Source organism: Falco punctatus (assembly GCF_963210335.1).
Source record: "Falco punctatus genome assembly, chromosome: 13".
In the NCBI taxonomy this organism is placed as follows: domain Eukaryota; kingdom Metazoa; phylum Chordata; class Aves; order Falconiformes; family Falconidae; genus Falco; species Falco punctatus.
This window is the reverse complement of record NC_137593.1, coordinates 26,138,093-26,157,549: the sequence shown is the minus strand read 5'-3', so window position 1 is coordinate 26,157,549 and position 19,457 is coordinate 26,138,093. Positions and strand designations below refer to the sequence as shown.

The window sequence follows — 19,457 nt, the reverse complement described above, 5'->3', positions numbered from 1 at the left end:
CAATGTAGTTATTCGTGTAACTTATGAGACAACAAAAACTTATTCCTCAGTTTATATATTAACAGTGGAAATGAGACATAAAAAGCAGTATCATGAGGAACAAAATGGGATTATGTTCTTAATGTTCTGTAATAGTAGTGATTTTTCTTTCATTTTACATGGAATAGCTGCTTTGGCATCTAATACTTTCTCTCTTCCTCAGATAACTTTTACGTGGATGACTTTGCTCGATTTACCACATTGGATTCCAAAGATAAGACAGCTGCTGTCGCAAACAGCATGACCTACTTAACAAAGAAAGGTAACATCTGCAGTGGATTACGAACCCAAATCTAATCTTATGTGTGTTTCCAAGCATATATACAGTACTGAAGCTACTCACTGAGCCTTGGTCAGGCCTGTGAGTTATGGCAAAATCCAAGTGTTAAATGGGAAGATAAATATTTTTTTTATATGACATCTACATGGAACAAGAATGTTCCTGCCTTTAAACCCAGCCCATCCTTCAATGAATAATGAAGTGCCACCCAACCCGCTCTTGAGATATTACAAGTGATCACCAGAAATGCAGCAGTGTTAAGCCCTGATCCTGCACGGACACTGACTAGAACAATACAAAAGGGGTTCTAGTTCGCTCTCCCATAATTCAAAATCAGTAAAAGTTACATGGATTCAGAAGAAAACTGTTATTGCCCATCATATAACACACCACCTAACGTGGTCTGTGCTGTTTTTATTGCTCCGGTGCATGTACTGCTTTTTTAATCATAGTGTCATTTTATTACAGTTACACACAAAGTCTCCTGAGTGTTAAAACTCAGCTGTACTTCTCATGTAAGAAACACAGGCACAGACATAATACAGAGCTTAATCAAGCCCTTCCTATATCCATTTCAGTTAGGTATCTTAAATAAGATGCTGTTATTTGAACCAATTCCTCTTGTTCCTGTCTGTCATCTTTACTGGACTCGCACAAGTTTCCCCAGTACTATCTCCACCCACTGCCACTGCATGCTCTGCCTTAAACGTTCCCATTGCTCCTTCTTATGTCTTATATTTGCCCTTGGTTCCTGTTCAGTCACTTAGATCTGAACGAGTTTCTTGGTTTCCCTTTTGCAGAGTGTTAACTATACCTACACCTCATTTGAAAGTGTGCATTATTTGCAATCCCATGGCTTGACAGTTTTGGGTCACCGCCTCTTCTGTCACTTCAGATACCAGTTATTAAATGTCTTATTACAGTAACACTGTAGCACATTTATTTTCTAAAATAATAATAGTTGTACCTGTTGCTGGCTCAGCAACAATACTGAAATAGCACCGTCGTACTAATTTTTAAAGGAACTTCATGTGCAAGTCATAATGGCATTGCAGTTTTTGCAAACGGTCTTCAGAGTGGTGCCTTCACAGTATGTTATGAAACTGGTAATATGTAATATACCAAAGCATCAATCTGTTTGAGGGGAAGAAAAACCTCAAAGCTTATCCTAATAAAAGCAGGACAAGCTTGGTGCTTGTTGGACTTGAACTGTAGTGATACAGTTACGCCCAGTACAGTGCTGCAGCTTCTTGATACACATTGGGATTACTATCAAATCATTAATGTCTCTCTCCTTTCCCCCCTTTCCTTTCTGCTTTTTGACCAGGAATGTCTTCCAAGGAGATCTATGGTAACTCATGCTTTAACATTTCATATGTTGTTGTTCTGGGAATTTTCTGGTTCCTTTATAATGTTGGCTTTAGAACTGTTTAAATGCATGTTTGCTTCAGCACTTTTTTTTTTCTCTATGCAAAACTGTTTTTGTGTACTAACAGCTTTGGTATGAAGAAGTGGTATGTCTGTACCCTAGTTGGAATCTGCAAGTTATTTACAGAGTTCTTTATAATTTCTAAATTGAAAAGTTAGCAAGCAAACAAAAATAATAATAAAAAAATATCTTAGAAACAGTGATGCATGCTGTCACGCGGGTTATACGAATAAGGTAAATGAAACTAAATCTAATACCAATACTATTATTCTTGTCTTGCCAGACTTCATAGCTTAGGTTCATCCATAGCTTTCTTCTGATTTTACTTCTTTTGAAATCTTTGCATGTGTATTGTATTTTTCCCCCAAATGAGGGAAAACCTGAAGCTTTCCTTCCCTTCACCCTCAGATTTCTTCCACCCGTTTTTTTTTAATTGCAGATGATTCCTTTGTTAGACCTGTTACTTTTTGGATTGTTGGTGATTTTGATAAGCCTTCAGGGAGGCAATTGTTGTATGATGCAATTAAACATCAGGTAGGTAATGTTTTCATTTGAACGGGCTAGCAGTGCTAATAAAGCAGTAGGTAGAGGCTTGAAAAACACAGTTTGGGCCGCTTCCTGCTGCGTGACCTGGGGAGATTGGTTCCTGCAGAGTCTCTGATTTCCAGCCTCACCTTATTTGTAGGGGCTGGAACATCACTGACCTTGTACTAGGACAGAACCCTTCTTGGCACTTTGCTAATACAATGAAGAAAAGAGATGCTTTTAAGCCCATGGTTTTAAATTGAAGATGTCTGTGTTTTGGTTTGGTCACAGAGCAGAGAGCAATGCTCATGTTCATCTCGTTTGTTCTGGGAAGACAACTGAATTGTAAAAAACAGATAGCTTACTCCTAAAGCACTGTTTTGCCAGACCTCTGAGTCGCGGCCATAGTCCTATATCTCTTCTGTAGCACGGTATTATCTAGAAGATTCCTGTCACAGTGCTGCCTATACATAAACTAAATACTTGATGTTAAATTAGTTCATTCATCCATTTAACCTTGTGCTGTTATTTACCTGATTTGTAATCTGGTTTTCTGGTTAAGAAATACAAAGCTTTTGCTGCAGTGTTTATTACAATAGACTTACGCTTCTCAATTAATTTCTAAAACTCTCTTAACGCATGTTTTATTAAACACAGAAATCCAGCAATAATGTTCGAATTAGCATGATTAATAATCCCAGTGAAGATCCAAATAGCCAGAATACACTTGTTGCTAAAGCCATATGGGCAGCTCTGCAGACACAAACATCAAATAATGCCAAGAACTTCATCACCAAAATGGCCAAAGAAGAAATTGCAAAGGCACTGAAGGCAGGAGCTGACATCTTAGAATTTGCTGTTGGGGTAAGCATGTTTGTTGGCATTTACACAGGTAGGATACTTCACTTGTTCTTCTGATGAATTTTTTAGTGTGATATGTTCATATGCAAAAGAGACAGTAACAATGGAGAGTAACACTCCTGGTTTTGCTATTGCTTGTTGGTTGAGGGGGGTGGGTTTTTTTCTCCCAAGATAAACTTAGTAAATGTAACTGTACATCTAAAAATAAAGTAAATCATACACATCAAAGCTACATAACTTTGAAAAATCAAGAGGAATGCAGATTTAGGAATCTGAGTCTGTTGTTTCTTGGGGGATTAGGGGAGAACGATAATCTTTTTAAAAAGCTGAGAAAAAAATGACATTTCTCAAAGTAGGTTTAAAAAAGTTAGGCAAGAATCACTTAAGAACAGAAGAATGGAATAACTGGTTTAAGTATCCCAACTTCTGATATGAAGGGCCACAGCCCTAGTAATTGTTGCTAATGTTTGAAGGTGACAGGCAAGAACTAGGTTGAAGACCACAAAGAAAAGGGGCCTGGGGATAAATTTTAGCAAGCCAGAAAGATGTTCTCGAATGGAAACAAAAAAGCTGCATTTAAAAAGTGTGCAGAGGTGTAGTTTTCTTCCCATTTCAATGTCAAGTATTCTTTTCTTTCAGGGTATGGACATCAGTATTTTCAAAGAAGCCTTTGAATCTCCCAAGGTGGATTTTATTCTGTCCCATGCGATATATTGCAGAGACGTTCTAAAGCTGAAGAAGGGGCAGAGGGCTGTGATCAGCAATGGAAGGGTGAGATCAATCAGCAGGCACTGAAGGAGATACTCCACCTGTGGGAAAGAAGCAGACCTTGTGCGGAGTCTAGGGATCAGACACAGAGCCTCAGCTGCCTTTAGGTCTCAACACACTTCTAGGACCGCTTCCAGTTTGATTTATTCAGACATTCATGACCCTTCCTTTGTACTGCGTGCAGCTACTTGTTTGTGTTTTGTACAACTTCAGATCTCTCTCTCAGTAACACAAGTTGCTTTCATGTTGGCAGTGAATTGAGTCCAGGGGCGGAAAGGGATGATAAATCTGAAAGATTGTGCTGCTTCAGTTTATTGGGCAAAATGTGCTGGCCCTGACCAAGGTGCCCTGGTCTCTTCCACCAGCTTTTTTCACAGTAGCCACTTAGATTAGGCATGTGATGTTACAATGGTATTTCACTGCAAATAATGAAACTCAGCTCAGTACAGCGTTAAGTTTTCTTTTGCCATCTGCTTCCTAGTTAGGAACGCGCCCCCCCCCCCCCCCCCCCAAGTTCCAGTGGTTACTGTATACTTCAATGGGTTAAAAATTTCAAGTGATGAGTTGTGGTATTTATTTCACTCTCTTAGCAAAATAACATGAATTGTCTAGGTAGTCTTCAGGCTTTTGAAGGCTAGAGGAGTGACCTGTGCTGGAGTCATACTGGACTACTGGAATTGGCCTGCTATTCTATTGCCCCTTCAAGATGTAGCATTGCATGTATAATTTAGTATGCCTGACTTCTGAAAACCAAGCACTCTGTGAAAATTTTAAGGATGCACTTTATGCCTTTAGCCTGGGACTTTTGGCTCTAAATAGTTACTTAGCTGTTAAACTCCGCTGCCAGACATTAATATCAGCCTAAACAGTTAATACCCACTGAGACTGGGGTGCAGTATTTATTTAATATGTCTTTGAATTTTGTTTCGGTGTAGCTTTAACCTAGTAATGCAGATCCTGCTTTTTTTATAGATTATTGGCCCATTAGAGGATGGTGAGATGTTCAATCAGGATGATTTTCATCTCCTTGAGAATATCATACTAAAGACATCAGGACAGAAAATCAAATCTCAGATTCAGCAGCTGGGATTTGAAGAAGATCTGTAAGTACACGTGAAGAGGCTTACAAAAAAGTGGTGGTACTCTGATAAAGTGACTTTCTGCAGTTTGGAGAAAGCTTTATCAAGTATACTCTGGATACGTGCTGTAAACAAACATGCATGTGTTCATATGGTTAGGGCTCAGCTGTTCAGAGGGAGAAGTGAGAAAAGAAAAGGATGTACATTATCTTTGTTGGGTTTCCAGTGCTTTAGTGACTGACCTTTGTTACAGCTCACAATCTCCTGGAGGTATGGAGCTGTAACTGTATCCGCCAGATTCAGGAGGCAGTTCTGAGAGTACTGGCAACCCCTGCTAGGGTACCGTGCTCAGAGTTCCTCTTTCTTGGTTCATTATCTAGTAGCAACCTGCTGTGGCTGGTCTGGTGCCTCGTGACCAAAGTTGGAGGAATTACTGGCTGAAGCCTCACCGACAAGCAGCAAGAAACTGGCAAAGTGCCAGAGTCTGTAGGGTTTACTGTAGAGTGGTTCAGGTGAACATGGAACAGTAAATGTTGCCAGTTTACTCACAGCAGCATGGGTGGCAGCAGCCTGCTGCATTATCTGAGGAGCTCCAGAAAGTGGTTCCTTAGATTGGGGTGGGGAGGGATACAAGTGGGCTGAAAAAAATAAAGACTGAGCGTGGTGATGTATTCTGCAGGGACTGGCTTATTGCTGTGTTCAGCTAGATGAAGTTCCGTTCAAGGTTTAGGTGACTGGTTGTGGTAACTTTACTAACAGAGGTGATGTCTCTATGCAGAGAAGAGTGGTTTGCTTTTGTGGGACGTTACAAAGTACAGACTGCTGCACGTTACTACACTTGCTCTTGAAAATGCTTTCTGCTCCAGTAAGAGAAGCCTAACTTTTCATTAATTCTAAGGCCTTCAGACTTCTTACGGGTTTTTCCCCCAGCTAAATCTTACCTGACACGCTGTTTTAAACCACTTGCCTCCAATATGTCAGGGTTTCATAACTCATATGTAGGATTACTACAGTATTGATTTAAAAGCAGAAAGAAGGGAAGAAATTGAGAGGCTGTGGGAGTATGCCTTCTGAATCTGTTTGCAGTTCAGGCCAATCAGCACTGAACTATCAATATAAAAATTATTTTAGTGATATGTTTCACTGTCAATACTACATGATCACGGACACTGCTTTTAACTTTTTGAAGAGGAACAATAGGAAAAGAGGTAGAGATAAGAAAAGCAAAGTCATAGTTCTAGATAATTACTGCAAAAAGCTTGGGGGGGGCTAACCAAAAGAAAATCTTCAGGCTCAAAAGAACTGAGGTCCACAGGTGTGCATTTGCGTGTTGGATCTCATAGCTAAAGATAGTTTCTTCCGTATTTAGCATTACATTTTTCCATGATGCTGTTTGACTGTTAAAAGGCTAGTCATGTAAGTTTAGCTTGAGGTCATCTGTGCAGTAATCTTGTGTGATTCTGAATCCTAGTGGGACAGGTTTTAACAGCATTCCAAACACTGCTGCATCCATTGCTGTGTTGGGCATTAGAAGAGAAATAAAGGTGATAGGGTGGAGGAAGATGGCATAGTTTGAAAACAGGCTAGTTTTGGACAGAGCAGTGGTTTTTTGGTCTGAATGCTGCCAAAGTTTTGGAAAAACTTTTGAAATTATCTGCATTGGAAAACACTGTAGAACTTGGCAGACTTCACCAGGCTTGTGGTTTTGGCATGAACAATTTAAACAGCTGTCGCTGTAAATCTATGAGACTTACTTAATTCAGGAAAAGCTGAAAGACCTTTAAGTTACGGTACCTGGCAAAGCTATGAGGTACAAATCAATTTTCACTGAACTTTCAAGGGGTTTTACATTTTCAAGATTAAATATATTCTTAAAATACGAGACTGAAAATGTATGGGAATAATAAAAAGGAAGAAGTCAGAAGTAATTATCTTTTAATGACAGGACCCCTCTCTCTCTCAGAAGTTTCTCCACATAGAGGATTGCTTCCTAGCTCTTAGAGTCGTGTGTAAAATGGGAAGGCTGCTGTGAAACAGGGGTTTGGTCTGAATGGCTTACAGGTCTAAGAGGTTGGTGAAGTTCAGGAACGTACTACCTATCACATGGCTGACCCCCAGAATACCAGCCGTTCTGTATTTGTCACAGAGTTAAACCCTTTGGTATTCTCAGTAATAAGGCAGCAACCTGTTAAAATTAATGGTGGACAGCCCTTAAATATGTTTAATTCTTCAAAGCTTGTGTAGAAAGGTAGTAGAGGTGTTAAGTTTGTGTATCTGAATTCACTGTCTTCTCTTTTGCTGCTAACTAGCAGAAATGTGATAAGTCCAAGCATTTTCTGAGTACCTGTAAACTTGTTTTGTTTTGTTCAGTGCAAGCGACCTGGTAATGAAAGTGGATGCTCTTCTTTCTGCTCAACCAAAAGGAGAGGCAAGGATTGAATATCATTTTTTTGAAGAACGATACAGGTATAGAATTGCTGGCATTTGCTGAGCAATAAGCTTTTCCTTGTCTTTTACTGTTCCTATTGTTGTACGTTGCTTTTAACTTAAAAAATAAAAATCCAAGTAGCAATAGGAAAGTCCCCAACAGTTTTCAGGGCACAGCCAGATTCCAGATTCTTTCTGTCTCTATACATGTATATGTATATATCTGTATTTTTTCACTATCTAGATTCAGAAGGTGCATAGCGTTTAGGAAGTAATTTGACTTCACAATGAGATGGACAGTGGTTTTTTGTAAGATTATCCATATTTTTGATACTTTAAAATTGTTTTTTCTTCTGTTTAGTGCAGTTAAACTGAGACCAAAAGAGGGGGAGACATACTTTGATGTTGTGGCCATTGTTGATCCTGTGACCAGAGATGCTCAAAGGCTTGCTCCATTACTTCTGGTGTGTATGCAATGTTGTCACGCATTTTATGGCAGTTTCAAAAAGTCTCAGTTCCGTAATTTTGGAATGTTTGTCTTCCTCCTTGATTGGGTGGTGACCAACGGCTGCCTCATAGTGTGTCCGAGTTGCACAATACATTTATTAGTGGAAAAACTAATTACAGTGTATTACACACTAATAAGATCATGCTTGGGTATTGTCTACATAGCTTTTAGTTTCACCATTTTAACAGTTTAGTTTGCAGTGACTCTGTTCTTGAGTCTCTGCATCTCAAAAAGAATGCCTGCAATGTGAGGCAGCAGGTAACTGTTCTTAAACCCACCAATTAAAAAGTGGGTGTGGTAAAGCAAATAATGAGAAGGGAGGATTGAGAATGAGCAGCTAACGTGCCTCCTTGAGGTCCTGTCTATAAAAACAGCGGTCAGTTTTCTAGTTCCTATTTTAAGGGATGTCTTTTGCTCGTTACTTTAGGTTTTGAACCAATTGATAAATATGAACCTCAGAGTGTTTATGAACTGCCAGTCCAAACTTTCTGACATGCCACTGAAAAGGTAAGCAATACCACACCAGGGTTAAAAAGAGAGAGAGAAAGAAATACTTGTTGGAATGCGCAAACAGAAATATGGTCAAATATCCTATAGGAAGCCTCAATAACTGCTTTGAGCTCCTTTATGTAATAGCATGATTTCCCACAGGGAATCTGAAAATTTGTGGGTTGCATGAGGTAATTCTGCTGGTTTACAAGTTAGGCTCTTTTATTTATTTATATTAAAAAGTTAAATAACTTACTAATAGTCGGGTTTTGCACATTCTGTTTGCTCCTTCGGGATGAAAATTCTGACCTGTTCTAAAGTCAACAGAACCTGTGTTGCTTTGGTCAAAGCTGTGGAGACACTGCAGATCTGGGAAAGCTGATGCCATCAGCAAGTTCAATGAGAGTGAAATATTTGCAAAGTCTGGCAGAAATACATTCTAAGATTGTTCTTTCTGAAATTTCAGCTTTTATCGCTATGTTTTGGAGCCGGAGATTTCTTTTGCAGCAGATAATAACTTTGCTGCAGGACCAATAGCCAAGTTTTTGGATATGCCCCAGTCTCCACTGTTCACTTTGAACCTAAATACTCCGGAGAGCTGGATGGTGGAATCTGTCAGAACCCCGTATGACCTCGACAATATTTACTTGGAGGAGGTAACAGAAATCAACGTGTTCTTATTACTGCATTGAAATGGTGTTGTTTTTCCAGGGCTTATTTTTGTAATTGCAAATAAATGCATAATTTTAAAATGTTAATAAACATAGAACTGTGGACATTAACAACTGTTACGTTTGCAGACCCCTAAACATTTTCTAGGAGAGACACAGGTAAACCTGAGCTCAGTTAAGGCTGCTGTTCTCACCTACTCATGGATGCCTGAACCGGAGATTGAAAAATATTGTAGGTTCACTTGAAGTGGATCCTACAGATGCTCTGAGTGTGTATATATAACGTTTCACTGTCATGAGCTACAAACAAAGAAACTGTTGGTCATTAAATAACTTTCTATTAGTTGAAAAATTTGTTTCAGGTTGCCACGACAGCAAATGGCACGACAAAAAATAAGATCACCATTTTTTAAAAACCTCTTTTTAGAAATTTTTAAGTAAGGTCTGAATCCTGTTCCAGTAAGTAAATTCTACTTACTTTCACTTGCTCTCAGAAGCAACCAAGCTGGTTTTTAGCTGCCTGTTCATTTTCACAGCTTTTGTTACTGGCAAACAGTCCTGTGGCCCACAAAAGGAAGCGCAGTACCAATAGAACAGTCAAACTGGTGCAGCAGAAATGCGCTCAGCTGTGGCAGGTTTAGGAGCTGACTGCTGCTAGAACACGCCTTGAAATCAGACTGTTGCAATACTGATCTGGGCAGTGCTGCCCCACATACACAGGGATAAAACAAGGAGGAAATAAAAATCCAAGGGGCTAGAGTTTAGCAGGAGGAGGACATAAAAAACAAAAGAAGAGTATCTGTGTTTACAAGTTGATTCTCATTAATCTTTAATGAACTGGATAATTCTGTGCTAATTATTAACCTTTTGCTGTTAACTTCCGTAGTTTTCAGAAGATCTAGAAAGGTGGGCTATTAAGTGGTTACAAAGTGCACTACACACCGTGTTATGATGGGCACTAAAAACACATAGATTAAAGTTAGAAAAATCCACCTGTGATGCAAAGTAGAAAATTTTGGACTTCAGGGTGCAACATTAAATAGTAACTGTTAAATGAGGTGGTCAAATAATCTTTTCCCTTGAAACAAGCCCTTATTTAGTTGGCCTTGAAGAACTGCAGAGAAATATTAAACCCAGGATTTTTATATGTATAATCCAGCATATGCAAAGGATGCCAGAGTGACAGCTCTGGAGGCTGAAGTTCCCTCTATGCAGAATGAGTATGGCACAGGGGGCCAGGACAAGCTTCCCCACCGATATGCCTCAACCCTGACCTGGAGCAACCGCCTCTAGAGGCAAGAGGGAAGTTCAGGCTCCAAAACCAGCCAGCCCTGGGCCGGGTCACAGCAGCCCCAGCTGCGTGGTGACTCCTGCAGTACAGAAACCTGCCCGCTGCACGTGTGGCAGCAGTGTGAGACCCTTTACCAACAGGCCTCTTGAAAAGCAACCGTCTGTACGGCCTTGTAATCATTACAGACGTGTCTTTTCTCCCTGAACATTGTGTTAGTAGCCTCCTCTTACTTTTGCATCTTTCTGATACCGTTGGGGAATCTGATATTGCTGATCCTGTACTAGTTATTCAGAGATCTAGGAAACTTGGGTGTGTGGTGCTGTATGGGTTTGTTTTGGTTGAGGGTTTCTTTGTTTTTCATCTCTTAACCTAACTGAAACACCGTAAACGAGCCACCAAATGGTTGCTACTACTACGTGTTTCAAGCGTCCAATTCCCTTGTCCCCCTTAAATTAACTGAAAGCCTGAGAGGGGGATTAAATGCTTCAGGCATTCAAAGTACCATCCTGCATCTCCAAATAAGCAGTAGCTTTACTTTTGCAGATGCACAATTTCCAATTCCTAACGTGCAGTCTGTTGGTGCTGTAGCAATTAAACTGTTATTTTGGAAGTGCAATGAGAGAAGATGCTTTGTGAGAATCACTAATATTTTGCTTATTTAGTGTCTTTATTTATTAAATAATATTATTATTTATTTAGGCTACATCTGAATGTAGTCTGGTAGGGACCCAAGGTTTTTGGGTTTGTGGGTTTTTCCTTTCTTGGCATGACTTTTTTGATGTAGGAAAAAGGATTTGCTATTTCTGACAGTACCCTAGCACACTAAGAGTAATGCAGAGCAAAACAAAACATTTATTTCACCTAATAAATATTAGACGAGACTAGCTTTAAAGAGATTTAGAGTCAGCGTTCTTGAGCCCATCATATACTTTTTATGAGATGTCAAACCAATCACTTACTTGACTACATTCTCCAATAAATGTTGAAAAAATCGTAACTATAAAATAGAGCAACAGTCCTTCCCTTCTCTTATCCTAGCATCTCACCCCTTGAGATTCAAACCTTTTTGGTCAGGGACACTTAAGAATATGTGTATGAAATTTGTCACTCAAAGGAGCTGAGCTCTTTGAGGCTTTCTAGGTATTTATTTAATAAAATTACTCTGGTAACATTGTTATTTAATTACTGTGGCTATTTTAGAGAGTAACTGAATCACTAAAAATTTGCACTCTGCAGCTATTGCTGAATTCAGCAGTATCTTCTCCTTACAGGTGGATAATGTTGTAGCTGCAGAGTATGAGTTAGAGTATCTGCTTCTGGAAGGACACTGCTATGATATTACTACTGGACAGCCACCTCGGGGACTCCAGTTTACACTAGGAACTTCAACCAGTCCTGTCATTGTTGATACTATTGTTATGGCCAACTTGGTAAGCATTTGACTGAAACTGGCAACAAGTAACTGGTTTTCCAGTCAGCACCATGACTTGCATAAACCTTTGAGTATTTTCTACTATGTGGGTTATGGATATGTGGTGTTACACGGCACAGCTGCTTGCAAACATCGGAACCACATCATTCCTAACATTATGTCTACAACCTTGCAGCGTACTTGTTTCTTACCTTTTTCAAGATGTACTCCTTTCCCTTCAGCTTGCTGAGAGGGGTCGTCAGGAATATCTTATAATGATGCCAGTGTTCTTAAGTGACTCTTTCAGGGAAGGTCAGGTGGTTCTGGTTTGTTGTTTTTTTTTTAGACTGGGTAGTCTTTAGACCATCTGCTGTGGTACTGTGAGCCTCAGGTGTACAGCTGTCTTATTTTGGGACCCATTTCTTCAGGAGATCTGTGGAACAAATGGAGAGAAGTCAGCAAGAACAGTTGACATTCTAGAAAATAAAGCAAGTGTCAAAGAATGGGAATTGCTTAATTTGGTTGAGAAAAGGTGATGGAAATCCAAGCGTGTGATTGTTCCCTGCAGCTGCTTTTATAAGGCAGCTGCTTAAGGGATCAGTCTGTTTGCAGTGTCTGCACTGGGCAATGAGAGAGGTAATGGACTGAAATCATGGCAAGGGAAGTTAGCCCCTGGAATATTTTCTTGACATGTAAGGTTAGTTAGAAACTTGAGTAAACTGCCTTTTGTGGTTTGGGGTTTTTTTTTGAATCTGTAAATGTATTAAAGGGAAAGCAAGAAAAAATGTTTACTGCTGCTAAATATTTATTTTAAAATTCCTACATTCATCACCTTTTCTTAGCCAGAATATATCCTATAATGTAATATTTCTTATTGTAGAAAGGAAGATGACCCTTATTTTATGTGTGATCACACTGTGTATTTTAGGGAACAAAGCTTTAATGGCTTGGAGGTGTCTTTCTAAGTAGTTAAACCAAAGTGTACGCACCGCAGCACACAGTGCTGTATCTGGGAATCCCATTCCTCCACTCCGTGTCTACGCTGTGGAAGGGTAGGAGGAGACCAGGAACATGCCCTGTGTGGTTTTTTTTTTTTTAGGTTTTGGGTTGTTTTGTTGTTGTGTGTTTTTTTTAAAGCTAACTGGATCACACATGGAATTGCACGTATTTGGGGTCACAGGGTTACAGTACAAAACTGGATGGGACACTGAGGCATCACTACAAATGTTTGTATCTTCTGCAGGTGTAATAGTCTAAATCACAAAAGAAAAGATTCAGATCTGGAACCTGAAACTTCAACAAGATTTGTACACAATATCTGAATTGCACATTGTAATGATTTAAGTTCTGTAGAAGAGAGATCTTGTAAGATATAAATTATGTTACAATTTCCTGCTGTAGATGAAATACCGGCATGTTGAGCTTCAAAATCAATTTAGATTTTGTTTTTTAGACAGACCTTTTGCGCACTGCTGTGTAGTTAGTTACCAGCCAGTGCTTTGAAATCCACTCACTCCTTCATGAAGGCAAGCTTTTGCAGAAAAAAACTTTGGGATTGCACTGTTCACATCAGCACACTCTGAACACTTTTTCTTATCTAACAAATAATGATAGACCTTTCCATAACCCTGTCTCTTACGGAAAAAGCAACAATTTCAAATGGAACTTCTGGGTTTTAAAGCCTTAAGGTTATGTGAACAGCTTGCTTATGAATAACCATTTTCAGACATAAAACAGTGGGTCAAATGACTTAAAACACTTGTTCTTCTAAATTTGCATTTTCTGGAAACTGACAAATACTCTTTTCACTTCACAGGGTTACTTCCAGTTAAAAGCCAATCCTGGTGCATGGACTCTAAGGCTTAGAAAGGGCAGATCTGAGGATATCTACAGAATCTACAGGTAGGACACCATAAGAAATACTTTAGTCTTTTTCTTGTGAAACTTTTGAACTAGGTAGGAGGCACTGTAGTATGTGAATCTTAACAGTTCCCTTGCCAAAGCATAGTGAACTGAATAGCAAATTACAGTTTGTACTGAATGTAAGTTATGTGAGATGAAATAAATCAATTCATTTAAAAAACCCAGCGTGTGCACAACTTCACGTATTTGTTACTTTGTTGCATGTCTCAAACCTGTTTTACAGTACTAAGACTTAATACCATGTAGAAAAAAGTGTAGAAGAAATAATTATTTCTGCATTGCAGTAAAGGTCAGTATTTTACTGTCTTTTCAGCCATGATGGCACAGACTCTCCACCTGAAGCTAGTGAAGTTATTGTTGTTCTCAACAACTTCAAGAGCAAAATCATTAAAGTGAAGGTGAGTTTTTAAAAACTAGAGTTGCTCTTAAAAAAGACTAATCAATAGTGGGAAAGAAACTTGATTAAGGCCTGATGATCCCTTGCTGCAGGCATACATTTGAGGCAGTTGGCACAAAGTTCACATCACAGTATCAATAACAGAAGAAATTATCTATAGACTTTGTTTTGGGTTTTTTGATGACACTGGAGAGAATTACATGTGTTGGGTTTGGTTTTTTTTTGGGGGGGGGGGGGGGGGAGTAGCACAGTTGGTTCGTTTCTTTGAGGATTTTTCTTTGCTAGTCTCCATCATCAAGGATGGTCACTGAACACCTCTTAGCAAAGCATTTTAACCATCTAGACTAATGTGCCTTTGGTGTCTGAAAACAGCTTCTGAAAATCTGTTCTGAAAATGACAGTTCCCTCCTGAGCTGTTTCTCCGGACACCTTCGGTTACCTGTCAGCTCACCGGACACGATTCTGGCTGCGGACAGAGTCAGTGTCAAAGTTACACTCTGTAGCTGTTTGTCCAGGATGTGGTGCCACTCACTCACTAAAGCAATGTTCTGCTTTGTAGGTTCAGAAAAAACTAGATATGATGAATGAAGATCTGCTAAGTGATGGTACCAGTGAGAATGAATCTGGATTTTGGGAATCTCTCAAATGGTAAAACTACCTCAATACTAACCTGCAAGTCTTTTGAAACTGGGAAACTACTTGATGATACAGTTATGTCTGCGATATTCTATAGCTGTCTATTAAGACTGAATTTAGGGCTGTCTTTCATAGGACCTCTCTGTTTCCAGAGAACTGGGCTACTGGTTTGCACCTGCCTACCTTCCTTTACCCTCACTGCTACCTGGGAGCCTGAAAACCTCGTTCATTTCCAGGAGCTGCATCTGGGCCAGCAGTCTTTCATCTGAATAGTTCTTCATACATAAGCTACTGGGTCTTCCACGTCTGTGTCTGCAGCACGCGGCCTTGTGGAGGATTCCCTGACCAGCCTGGGGACACCAAACCCTGCAGCTGTACTGTGTTAGGCCAACACTGCTGCCATTTATAATCTGTTGCGCTCCTTCCTATATAGCTGGCCCTTACTGTTTTGTCCTTTACATAAAAACATTTGTCCTTTCAGGGGATTCACAGGGGGACAAAAGAACGAAGATGCAAAACAAGATAAAGATGATGTACTAAATATATTCTCTGTGGCTTCAGGACACCTATATGAAAGATTCCTACGGTTAGTTCAGAATTTATAATCCAGGGGTCTCAAATGGTGGTTGTGTGCCCTTCTTACCACAAGGAAAAAGGTTAGAACTTGCAAGAATGTAAAAAAAAAAAAAAACCCAACACTTTTTCAGCAGCTCACAAGTGCTCTAGATTTTGCATCTACTTTATTATAGGAACTTTTGTCTGCATAACATTCATACCTTCAAAATAGACTTAGTTTAATAGATGGTATGTTGCTGTCCTAAATTTTCTCACTACAATATAACCAAATAAAAATGTGTTGTTAAGTTGTAAGTCATAGTTGCTTTGGAAAAGAATCTGAGCTTCTGTTCTTAAAGGACTGAAAGCCAACAGGTTGTCTATTCTATGACTAGTTAAAATATATAGATTGGGTGTGTGTGTGTGTGTTAGTAATTTTATAGATAAAATTAAGCAATTTGCAATAGACTGAAGCTCCCCACTTTTTCTTCATGCGTGAAGATCAGTTACCTGACACAGTAACTGCAGTTAGGTTAATGTAAAATAGCAATTTGTAATCTGTTACACAGCTGATCCTAGTGGGTGGCAATTGTTCCTGTTAAATGCCTTATTTTTTTTCTTTTGATAGCATAATGATGTTGTCTGTGCTGAAACACACTAAGACTCCTTTAAAGTTTTGGTTTCTGAAGAACTACTTATCACCTACTTTCAAGGTTTGTTACTGGTTAGAAATTTGTTCTATGGTGGGGAAAAAGTTAAAAAAACCCAAAACCAAACCTGCAACCTGGGCATCACACTATTGTGTAAAGCTATGTACAGTTACCTGTCTGTATACCTTCTATTTTACAAAGCACTGAGCTGGTATAAGCTGGTGGTTCTGCCTTAGAAAGCTATGAGAAGTAACAGGTTGACAGTGGACTCATGCAAAAGGTAAATATTCAAGAGAACAGCACCTATTAGGAAAATTGTACTTGACAGAATTTGAACTTTTTTTTTTGTGACTCACACGATAAAGGTATAGATTTTAAGATAAAATTCAGGGCTATAAACTTACATCTAATAGAGAAGGGTTGAAAGATCATATGAAAAAACCCCAGCCCCTACCAGAGAAGCAGTGCCTGTGACTAGGTGTGGAGAGAGCTTTGTAAGAGGAGACACGAAGGTCACGTTTCAGACTGCCCAGGGTGCGTGAACAGCGCATGGCAGTGACGCAGGCCCAAAATGAGTATACCTGGGCATACTTACCGATTATGTGATGTATCTTAACGTGAACAGCAGGATGCAAAACAGAATCCAGAGGTAAATGGATGTTAAAACTTTCAGGAATGTGCAACGTCTAACATTTCAATATTAGGAAGTAGCATTTCTTAAGAGGATCTTACCTGTTCAGCATAAACCAAGGGGCCGTAATCGGCAGTGTCTCTGCTGGTGTAATCCCCGGGCTGTGCTGTGACCCTGCTGGCAGTCACCTCTTGGGTGGTGCTGCTGTGTGCTTCCCCCCGCAGCCCTGCTGCAGCAGCATCCCCCCCTGGCTCACCCTGGCCTCCCCCAGAGTCAGAACGAGCCTCACAGATAATAAGCTCAACTGATTTGACAGTGGGCCAAGCTGTTCTAGCAAAAAATGTCTCCCGATTCTTTTTCTCTCATTTTATTATTCCCATTTACACTGCTTTGTGTAACAGTCCTAAATAATAATTCTCCCATCTGTGAAATTTTATTATTTGAGTAATGCATTCTTTGATCTGTGGGTGACTATAAAATGGCTCATAAGTAATTATGTGGGGAAAAATGCCAAAATATTTAGTTGTCTTACGATAGTTGGCTTTACAGTTTGCACTGATTGTTCAGTTTGGGGTTATGTCATTGTTTGAAGTAACAATGAAACTGTTTTCTTTGTTGTATTTAATTTTCTAATGTTCTATGCCTTAGAACTGAAATCTTATCTCTTGTAATGCACTTTTCTTTTTCTGGTAGAGGAGCAAAGAAATGAGATAAACTACTTTCCCCCCCCCCCTCCCTCTGCAGGAGTTCATCCCTTACATGGCAGAGAAGTATAATTTCCAGTATGAGCTTGTCCAGTATAAATGGCCACGCTGGCTTCATCAGCAAACAGAGAAACAGCGCATCATCTGGGGTTACAAGATCCTCTTCCTAGATGTGCTTTTCCCATTAGCTGTTGATAAAATCCTGTTTGTGGATGCTGATCAGGTAACGCAGAGGTTGGAACGACTTGATCTTTTCCTTTTTTTTTTTCTCTAAGAATATTATGTTCTGAATACAATTTCTTGCAAGTTTGAGCCCTTTGCAGGCATGACTGATGGTTGACTTTGTAACTATAGCAGCACATCGGCGAGTGCTGTTTTTTCCGTATGTTCCCACAAAGATTGGTTTTACTGGCCTGTCTTTAACTCTTGCTTGGTTCCTCATCACTCGCTGTGATTTGGGTTAGTTTGCCAAATAAGACTCTTGTTTCACCCTTCTGTTCTTCCAATCCCACCTGTTCTCCCAGCCTGCCGGTCACTTACCACATGAAGTATTTTCCTAAGCCACGGAATGCCCTGCCCCCTCTCACCCCCCTGCTTTTTAACTTGGCTGGATCTGGGTGGCATTCGGAGGAGCTAGCGGGACCCTAGCTCTGCATGGAGCTGTGCCCTGCTGCAGAGCAAACTGTGTCTACAAGGCTTTGGATGTGCTTACTGCCTGAAAGGTTTGGAATTACAGGATATATGTGCAGTGAGAGCTGCCCAAAATACTCCTTTGAAAACATATATGAAACAGTGAAGTACAGATTATCAATGCAGAAGTATGAAATGCCTTAGGTGTTCTGGTACATGTGCAGTATGATCCCGTCAGTTAAAACCATTACAACTTGTAATGGATAGCTGAAGTGTCACCTTGGATAAATTTGTAGCTTTGCTGGTCAAATTTTAGGTAATTATTGCTCTGATTATAAAAAAGGTATTAATGTGGTGGGTTTTTTCCCACCAGAGTGGTATTTTTAGAGTAGTGTAACTGCCGCAACATCTGTGTCAAAAAGACATTACAAAGCCTTCGTCCCTGAAGGGTTTGCAAACTTTCAAGAGGAAGGGATACAAAGGATCACAGTAGAGTTCATGTCTAGTGAGAATTCTTGCTGCTTATTAAGCAACAACTTGGCACTTCGGCTGTCAAACCAAGCCCCTATCAGATTATTTTAAGCTGTATTTTAGTTGCTTCAGCTCTATGGGCAGGGGAGACAATACCTTTTGTGCTGTGTTTCTTTACTACATATACACAATGCAAAAGACTGCAGCGTAACAGGTAACTGAATTGGATTAAATCCTGACCAGCATTTCAAAATGACCTGTGGCAGGCTTCTACAAATAAAACTAAAATGTTCTTTCTCTTCAGATTGTGCGCACGGATCTGAAGGAATTAAGAGATTTCAATCTAGATGGTGCTCCTTATGGATATACTCCGTTCTGTGACAGTCGAAGAGAAATGGATGGCTACAGGTTCTGGAAATCGGGTTACTGGGCAAGTCATTTAGCTGGAAGAAAATACCATATCAGGTACTGAAGAATTCAGTTTTTTCAAAATTGAGGGGGAAAGATTTTGCTACTACTACGTAGAACTAGCAGAAAACTAGCTGAGGTATACAAACAACACTGCAGTGAACCACTTTTTGCTTACTGTTGCCTCTTCAAGGTTCCATTGCCTATGGTCCATTTGAAGCACTAGGGACACTGAAGTTACTTTCAGTACGCTACAACTTTTACAGATGAAGAACTGAAGTGTTAACTAACCAGACATCTTCATTTGTTAATAACAAATGTTGGAAGAAGGGACTGCATGACAGCAAAGCTAAGATAGACTTGTTGCAATTTTTTTTTTTTTTGTATGTGCCATGATCTTGTTAGAACTGCTTTCCTGCCTTGTATTAGATAATTTGATGTACTGCCACCAAGAGATTGTTTTAGCATATTATATCTCGGGGTCTATTGGGACTGCAGTAAGTTACCCATCAATCAAATGTCATTACTAATTGCATCATCTCCATGTAGTGCTCTGTATGTTGTGGATCTGAAGAAGTTCAGAAAGATAGCAGCTGGCGATCGACTCAGAGGACAGTATCAGGGCCTTAGTCAAGATCCCAACAGTCTGTCCAACCTTGATCAGGTGTGTTTTT

General features: G+C 39.7%; 1 protein-coding gene and 1 long non-coding RNA gene across 6 annotated transcripts in view; one reads left to right on the top strand and one right to left on the bottom strand.

Moving 5' to 3' along the window:
* LOC308072672 overlaps nucleotides 1-19,457 on the bottom strand; it is a 51,832-nt gene that overhangs the window by 10,272 nt on the left and 22,103 nt on the right. Inside the window, exon 2 of one of the 2 annotated variants that reach the window (XR_013931731.1) lies at nucleotides 11,991-12,211. This is a non-coding gene — a long non-coding RNA (uncharacterized lncRNA). Of the gene's footprint in view, nucleotides 1-11,990; nucleotides 13,589-19,457 lie in introns of those variants that run through there. The other variant, XR_013931732.1, reaches the window with a different exon arrangement.
* The window catches only part of UGGT1 (UDP-glucose glycoprotein glucosyltransferase 1), a 48,703-nt gene that overhangs the window by 24,117 nt on the left and 5,129 nt on the right, over nucleotides 1-19,457 (top strand). For 3 of the 4 annotated variants that reach the window (XM_080409699.1, XM_080409701.1, XM_080409700.1), the window contains exons 21-39: nucleotides 203-301; nucleotides 1,647-1,670; nucleotides 2,188-2,282; nucleotides 2,931-3,137; nucleotides 3,774-3,905; nucleotides 4,875-5,005; nucleotides 7,352-7,447; nucleotides 7,770-7,872; nucleotides 8,344-8,423; nucleotides 8,872-9,061; nucleotides 11,639-11,797; nucleotides 13,595-13,680; nucleotides 14,015-14,099; nucleotides 14,658-14,746; nucleotides 15,216-15,320; nucleotides 15,918-16,002; nucleotides 17,315-17,497; nucleotides 18,680-18,840; nucleotides 19,333-19,447. In XM_080409699.1, the coding sequence (XP_080265825.1) occupies nucleotides 203-301; nucleotides 1,647-1,670; nucleotides 2,188-2,282; nucleotides 2,931-3,137; nucleotides 3,774-3,905; nucleotides 4,875-5,005; nucleotides 7,352-7,447; nucleotides 7,770-7,872; nucleotides 8,344-8,423; nucleotides 8,872-9,061; nucleotides 11,639-11,797; nucleotides 13,595-13,680; nucleotides 14,015-14,099; nucleotides 14,658-14,746; nucleotides 15,216-15,320; nucleotides 15,918-16,002; nucleotides 17,315-17,497; nucleotides 18,680-18,840; nucleotides 19,333-19,447 (2,225 nt within the window). The remainder of the gene's footprint in view (nucleotides 1-202; nucleotides 302-1,646; nucleotides 1,671-2,187; nucleotides 2,283-2,930; nucleotides 3,138-3,773; nucleotides 3,906-4,874; nucleotides 5,006-7,351; nucleotides 7,448-7,769; nucleotides 7,873-8,343; nucleotides 8,424-8,871; nucleotides 9,062-11,638; nucleotides 11,798-13,594; nucleotides 13,681-14,014; nucleotides 14,100-14,657; nucleotides 14,747-15,215; nucleotides 15,321-15,917; nucleotides 16,003-17,314; nucleotides 17,498-18,679; nucleotides 18,841-19,332; nucleotides 19,448-19,457) is intronic. The other variant, XM_080409702.1, reaches the window with a different exon arrangement.